The sequence below is a fragment of the Grampus griseus genome, assembly GCF_964374135.1.
Source record: "Grampus griseus genome assembly, chromosome: 3".
NCBI classification, from domain to species: domain Eukaryota; kingdom Metazoa; phylum Chordata; class Mammalia; order Artiodactyla; family Delphinidae; genus Grampus; species Grampus griseus.
The window spans coordinates 135,990,844-135,998,909 of NC_139019.1; the positions used below are offsets into that span (position 1 = coordinate 135,990,844).

General features: G+C 41.5%; 1 protein-coding gene across 1 annotated transcript; it reads left to right on the plus strand.

Annotated features, from left to right (window-relative positions):
* Positions 1-64: 64 nt before the first annotated feature.
* PTTG1 (PTTG1 regulator of sister chromatid separation, securin) lies at positions 65-7,780 on the plus strand (the record flags this gene model as incomplete). Its single annotated transcript, XM_082652435.1, has 6 exons — positions 65-90; positions 553-653; positions 1,002-1,186; positions 2,530-2,623; positions 6,792-6,950; positions 7,701-7,780. Exons 2-6 carry the CDS (start codon positions 563-565, stop codon positions 7,778-7,780), a joined length of 609 nt encoding a protein of 202 aa, XP_082508561.1. The 5' UTR covers positions 65-90; positions 553-562.
* Between the last annotated feature and the right edge of the window lie 286 nt (positions 7,781-8,066).

The window sequence follows — 8,066 nt, forward strand, 5'->3', positions numbered from 1 at the left end:
CCAATAGCGGCGTAAGTTGTGGTTTAAACGCCGAGGCCCGCGCGACCGCTGGAGATCGTGTCTCGGAAGAGTTTGGCTGTTGTTCCCGACGTGGGTGAATGGAGCGGTCGCGAGTGGTTGGGCGGGAGGGGTCCGGCGGGGTAGGAAGCGGGGCTGGAGTGGGGGGTCTGGGAAGCGGGGTCCGTATGTCTGGGAGCCGGGACTGGGGATTGGGGGCTGGGACTAACCCCGGGACGTCTGTAGCGCCCAGCCCGTTGAGCCACGGCCTTTGGACTGCGTCCGCAACCCACGGCGGTTCGGTTCCGATGGGTAGCAGGGCCTGTGCCAGTCCCAAACCGCCAACTGTTCTGGAATTTAGGGCCCCTGACTCAGGCTTCAAGAGTTAAGAGCTGGATTAAGTGCCTGTCGGCTCAAGATCGGGCTTCTCTCTCTGCTTAGCTCTTGTTTTTGCATAGACGTGCCCAGGGTAGAAAGTGGGGTCTGTGCTACACCTTAGGTTCTTTCATCTTCCCTAACTCCCAGGGTTTAATGAGTATTTCACATTACCCCTAGGTAATCCAGAATGGCTACTCTGATCTATGTTGACAAGGAAAATGGAGAACCAGGCACCCGTGTGGCTCCTAAGGACGGGCTGAAGCTGGGGTCTGGGCCTTGTAAGTATACAGGCGGCAATCAGGTACACAGGTATTGTGAATCAGTGGTGGGTGTGGCCTGGAGCTGGGGGAGGCATTTAGTATACTTTGCCAGCAATTGGAGTCAGGTTTACCCAATACTGCTACTACCAGGTTCTTGTTATGGGTCTCTTTTTCATGTTCAGTATCTTAATGAGATTATTTAAGAGGGTACTGAACTGAAGTACTGTTACGCATAGGACCATGCCGCTGTCGAAAAGGGGTTAAGTTTGGGTGTGAGAATTAGGCCACGTTTATAGGCAAGGTCAGCCTTCAAGTTGCACAGGCGTTTACTGCTGGAATAATCTCACGGTAAGACTTTTTCTTTAGCAGTCAAAGCTTTAGATGGGAGATCTCAGGTTTCAACACCACATGTTGGCAAAATGTTTGATGCTCCACCAGCTTTACCTAAAGGTACCAGAAAGGCTTTGGGAACTGTTAACAGAGCTGCAGAAAAGTCAATAAAAACTAATGGACCCCTCAAACAGAAACAGACAGCCTTCTCTACCAAAAAGGTAAGTGTTGGCTATAAATAAAGATGCTGTTTAAACACTTCAGCACTTGTGACTCTTAAAATGACTATTGGCATCCTACCCGACTTTCTCCTGTGTGAACAGAAAGAAATAGAGGCTAGCAAACATAGTTTAGCAGAAGAGAATCATCATACTGTCTTTGTGGACTTCCCCTGTAACTCAAGATCACGTCTCAGTAGCAGCTGGTGAATTTTTTTTGCCTCACCTGCCCTTAATGAGTGTCTTGAAGCAGATTGATTGGTAGAATGTACTTACAGATTAAAAAGTACTGAGAGGGACGGTATTTTGCAAGAGGTCACGTTGCTAATATAACAGCTCAGGTGCTGCCATCCTTCTCCCCTCCTTCCAGAGCAAGCACCAGTTTTTTAGGTTATAACGTGGTAGCATGTTGACCTTGGTATGTGTGTTTACAAACTGTAGGTTAGTGCATCCTAGACTGAGAGGACTTGGCTATGAAAGATAACTTTAGCATGTGGATTAACACTTCATTTCACTAATTGTTTTGTTTAATGTGTATTAGGAAAAAACAACTAGTACTTGATCTCAAACTGAGACATGTGTGGTTTTAGGACAAGGATGTCTTTTTAAAAAAACTAAGTTGAGTAAGAGAAATGTTAAAGGCAAGTATTGCAAGGATATAGCAAAAGTGATGAGAATCTGACAGAACTGAAATGTGGGAAACCTTGCCTTAGGGATTTCCTCTAGCCATGCAATGTGACGTAAGCATAAATCAAGACTATGCAGGTTTCCATTTTGGCCCACCATTGTGGACTGCCTGCCAATTCTAGACTAGGGAATTATCCACTGTGGGCTTCTAAAGTCCTTGGCTGTCTTTGGCTGCCTCTTACTCTGTGTATTTGAGGAACACAAATTGGTTTTTAAAATTAACCAAGCAAATAATTTAGGTAACACTGATGGACACACCAATGGAAAATTATACTTCCAACAGCCAAAAATGGCTTCCAGGATTAGCTTCTGTTCTAGGTGATTCATGCCCATTTTCTCCTTTGTTAGGTTGGGTGATTGAGTCAATTAGTTCTGAATTAACTCCACTCTGCATTTTGATAACTTATGCTAACAGGTGCTGATACTTATATTTTAGAATTAACTTTTGAGCCATGATATTAGAATTGCTTGCTGAATTGTATTTGTGTGTAATTTTGAGAATGAAGGATTATGGTTTCTTAGAAGTCAGCATGAAATTGAAAACAATTTAAAATGTGGTGAAGCAGTCACATGTCTTAAAGAAGCCCTATGATCTCTTGTACTAATCAGTTGACAAGGCTTCCGCTCTCACTAATGTATGTTTTCTTGGGTTGTTTTAGATGACTGAGAAGACGGTTAAAGCAAAAAGCTCTGTTCCTGCCTCAGATGACACCTATCCAGAAATAGAAAAATTCTTTCCCTTCAACCCATTAGGTAATATCTTTTGGTATCGCACAAATGCTTTAGCCTTGAGTTTCTCTTAGGATCCAATTCAACTGTAACTTGATATAGCTATGAATAAGACATGTGATCCAAGACTGTAACAAGGCTGTCTGAATCTGGGTTGCTCTGAACAAATACACTTGTGAATTTATTTGTAAGGTATAATCTTAGGTCAGAAGAGGAATCCGAGCTAAGATGTGGAAAACATTGTTCCTGTCCTCAAAAGCTAACCACCTAGGGGGAGATTACACCTATTCAACATTAGGGGACAGTCTTCTTAGAAAACCATTTAGAAAGAGGGCTCTATGTCAAGTTGAACAATGCCTGAGGGCTTCCCTGGTGGCTCAGTGGTTAAGAATCCGCCTGCCAATGCAGGGTATGCAGGTTCGAGCCCTGGTCCGGGAAGATCCCCCATGCTGCAGAGCAACTAAGCCCATGCACCACAACTACTGAGCCTGTGCTCTAGAGCCCTCGAGCCACAACTACTGAGCTCACGTGCCTAGAGCCCGTGCTCCGCAATAAGAGAAGCCACCGCAATGAGAAGCCTGCACACCGCAATGAAGAGTAGCCCCCACTCGCCACAAGTAGAGAAAACCTGTGTGCAGCAACGAAGACCCAACACAGCCAAAAATAAATCAAATAAAAAATAATTAAAAAAAAAAACTTAGTTTCTTTCTAAGCTAAAGCATTTAGTCAGCAATACTAACTATATACAAGTTGTGAATCCAACCCTTGCTTGTCCTATTTCTCCACAAGCACATTAAATATTTCTAAAAAAACCCCCCAAAAAACAATGCCTGAAAAATCCACATAGCCAGTGAAAACGTGCTTTTTTTTTACTCCTTCAACCTGCTATACGTATCTGAGATATTTTCTGTTACAGAACCAGCTTTTCAAGCTTTAATTTACTCACATTTGAGGAGAGGCTACCATACACCAGGCACGAATAAGCTTGGGATGCAGTGGTTAACAAGACAGGCCCCACCCTGAGAAGCCCATGATTTGGAGGGAAAGTCAGGCACTGAACAAATCATCTCACTTTGAGTGTGAGCAAGGAGAAACACAGGGCCTGTTAGGGGCCTAGCCTGTAAGAGCCTAGCCTGTAAGAGCAGGGAAGAGTTCTCTCAGGAAGTGACACCCAGTGGAGTCTTGAAGGATATAAGGAGATAGTTGGGTGAAGAAAGGATAGGGCAGGGCAAGAGCACTGTAGCAGATCAAAGTGTGTGCAAAGATCCTGAGGCAGAAAAAAGGACTGGAGTGGTTCTGCGAAGCTGAAAGGCAGAGGTGAAGGATGGTACTGGTGAGGGGGTGGGGACAAATCACACAGGTCCTTTGAGATTTCTGAGCTGGATTTTTTGCCCTTTGATCCAAAGAGTATTTAATCATTCCAGTAGTATACATCTAGGTTGTTTCTGGCTTTTATATATTACAAAACAGTTATGCAATTATTGTTGAGAGTTTGTGAGTCTCTCTGGAGAGTAAACTCCAAGAAGGATTGCTGGGTCTCAAAGCTGTGTGATTAAGTTTTGATAAAATGTGGTACGTTCTAATGATTACCATTCAGGAAAATGAAGTAGATTTATGCATATTGACCAGGAAAGAGGACTAAGATATGCTGTGTTGGAGGAAAGAGATATTGCTAAGTTGCCTTCCAAAATAGGAGCATAAATTATTGAAGCCACCTTCAGTGGATAAGGATGCCTGCTTCCCCTGTAATCTAACTGCAAATGTTTTAAAGCTCTAATCTTTATCAGAAAGGTAATTGGTATTTTATTGTTTTAAATTGGGGTATATGAGTGTGTCTGAGCATATTTGACTATTGGTCATTTATAGTTTTTTAATTTTCTGTTTGTATCTTTGTTTTCTCTTGATTTTTGTGACTTTCTTACACTGTGTGTATGTGTGTGTAAGTGTGTAAAGAACTCTGTGGATAAAGGTAATTAGCCCTGTATGTTGCAGACTTATTTCCTCTGGGGTCTTTTGTCTGTTTATGCTTTCCTTTACAATTCAGTGTTTAAATTAAGTAGTCACATATCACTCAATTCCTTTTTGAATTCTGAGCTTTATCAGTCTTGAAAAAGAATAGACCAATTCCTAGTATTTAGGCTTTAGAGAACTTTCGCACTTCAGAATATGATGGTTCTCCGTCCATCTTTGTTCTTAGCTTTTGAGAAAATGCTTAAATTAACCTCTTGGGGAGTTTTGTTAAATTACAAATTAAGTTTTATGACTGTGATCAGTCTGTTCAAATTGTCTGTTTCTTCTTGATTACCTCTTCGAAAAGAGGCAAGACTCTAATCCTACTTTTGTTACTGTCAAGAAAAATTAGTTGTTTTAAATAATTCCTAATCTGAAAGGCACTTGGATTTTAAGAAGAAATGTTGCCTAAAACAGCATTTCTTAAATTTGTTTTAGGACTTATACACTCTTACAAATTAGTGAAGACCCCAAAGAACTTTTGTGTAGTGTTTATGTATTCTATATTAGAAATTAAAATTGAGAAATTAAAAAAGAATTTGTTTAAAAAACAAACACATTACATTAATGTACATAGCTTGAAACAAAATGTTTTTACATGTATAAATTGTGAGAAGAATGGCATGGTTTTATATTTTTGAAAATTTGCTTAATTTGGCTTAACATAAAACAGCTGGATTCACATGGATTCTGCAATCTGTTGCATCTTGTTTTGGTTGAAGTATATGAAGAAAATCTGGCCTTATGCAGACATGTATTTAGGAAAGAGAAGCATTTTAAGTCTTTTATTTTTTATTTTTTTTGCTGAATGCAGGCCTCTCACTGTTGTGGCCTCTCCCGTTGCGGAGCACAGGCTCCGGATGCGCAGGCTCAGCGGCCATGGCTCACGGGCCCAGCTGCTCCGCGGCATGTGGGATCGTCCCGGACCGGGGCACGAACCCATGTCCCCTGCATTGGCAGGCGGACTCTCAACCACTGCGCCACCAGGGAAGCCCTTAAGTCTTTTAGATAAGTATAGTTTTCTTTGCCATTACACTAAAATTCAACAAGTGGCTGTTTCTGTAGGCATAGTTGCAATGTGGAATCGAAAACCGTTTCAGTAAACATTGTATGCTCTGACAATAAAATCCATTGGTCTGTTTTGCATTTTGAAGGAAGGTTATCCTGCATTTATCACCATTGATCATTTAGAAATACTGGTACCCTGGGAAATGTAGGTCATGTTGAAATGTTTCATTATGAAGTATCAAAAGCACACTCATTAATATCACCGCTGATCTAATCAGAAAAGTCTTCAGTATTAGGAAGTTCTTAAGCTAATGCTTACAGATAAGTTTACTGATATTCCAGTTTTTTTCCCCCTTGAAATTGTGAATTTTATCATTGGCAACAAATACCGTTTCCCTTTAAGTGGTAGACTTCTTTCATTCCTCGGAGAATAATGTGCAACACATATCCAAGGCTGAGTTACCACAGTTTGTCTTTCAGTTCTTTCAAGTAAATGGTGTCCAGGAATAAGGCCTCTAGTTTAGCTTGCAAATCAAATAATTGCACGAATCTTTTTTTCTTGGAAAACACCATGGTCCTTCAGTACGCGGTAGATGTGTTTTGTGGCATACTTCACATCATATACAGAATACTAAAAAGACATGTTCTCAAGGGTTGAGAGCTAATAAAATTAATACTGTTTACTGCATGTGGTAAAGTAACATTATGTGAAACGCATTTTTTACTGCAAGTGAATGGCAGCGAGGAATATAGTGACTACTAAGCATAGTTTATTGCCACTGCCTTGATTCACGCACAGCAGTTTTCTCTACCATTGCTTTTGGACCATCATTGTAAATGTCAACACAGTGGAAAAAGGTATTAATATTATTATAAAAAATAGTTTGAGGGCTTCCCTGGTGGCGCGGTGGTTGAGAGTCCACCTGCTGATGCAGGGGATGCAGGTTCGTGCCCTGGTCTGGGAGGATCCCACATGCCGCGGAGCAGCTGGGCCCATGAGCCATGGCCACTGAGCCTGCATGTCCGGAGCCTGTGCTCTGCAACGGGAGAGGCCACAACAGTGAGAGGCCCGCGTACCAGAAAAAAAAAAAAAAAAAAAGCTTGAGCTCATGGACCCTGTGAAAGCTGACCACCCTGAGGAATGCTGCCCTGACAAAGTACTTTTCTGTGGCAGATTTCGAGAGTTTCGACCTGCCTGAAGAGCACCAGATTGCACACATGCCCTTGAATGGAGTGCCTCTCATGATCCTCGATGAGAAGAGGGAGCTTGAACAGCTGTTACACCTGGGCCCCCCTTCACCTCTGAAGATGTCTCCTCTACCGTGGGAGTCTAGTAAGTGAACGAGTGCCCTTCTAGAAGGTCTGTAAACAATCTGTCATAACACTTCCATTACCACGGGGACAGGTTGTGCAGAAGGTTAGCCTGTAAGTAATTTCTATCCTTCAGACTGCAGGGATAAGGTTTCAGGATAATGAAAACTATTCTCAACTGGTACTGCTTTTTAGTCCCAAATGCCCAGTAAAATTGTCATTCTGGAATCGGGACAGTCTTAGATACAAGCAAAACCAGAGGAAATTTAGTGTGTAACTTCTTACGTTATAAGCTGAAGTATAATAAACTTGCTTGGAATGAGAATTCCAAGCTACACCCAAAGCTCGTGTAGGATCAAGACCCACGTAATAGCATCAACTGGCAAACCTTTACTGCAGAAGGTTTGAGGTCTTGGTTCAAACTGGTGGTCAAAAGCCATCATCAGTATGTATTCTATTTGTTCTGATGGAATACCTCACACTATTTGCTCAATTGCATTAATGATAATTGTTGGCCCTTACTTGGGTCTCTAAGGATGATGGAATTTCAGGTACTTCTATGATTTATCTCATAATGAAGATTAATTCTGTGGCCGCAGCCACTTTCCAAGAAATAAGTGAGAGCGGGTATGTGTGTGTGTAGGTGGGGCGGGGGTAAAGATTCCTTAGACAAAGGGAAAAACAAGAATTCATGATTAAGAGTGACAACTAGTGTGTGTGTTGATGGACACGAGGATTTGCAGATATTGAACAAGAAATTCCTGTTTTCTAGATCTGTTGCAGTCTCCCTCAAGCATTCTGTCGACCCTGGATGTTGAATTGCCACCTGTTTGCTATGACTTAGATATTTAAATTTCTTAGCACTTTATAGTCTGTGGGTATGTATTAATAGTTTGTATTAATAAAGCAATTCTTTGTTTAACAAACTCTTCCTAATATTGTGGTTGGTATTGTTTGGAATTTGCTTAAAACAGTATGAAAACTAGTAGATGTGTTTAACAGACAAGAGTCTATAATCTGACAAGAGAAGTTTGTCCAAGTTAAAAAACTTCCCCTGAAACCCTCTGCTTTGTCTTAACAGCTTATTTTAGAAGCTGCCACTGTTTTCCCTGAAACATATACCCTGCCATATGTACTT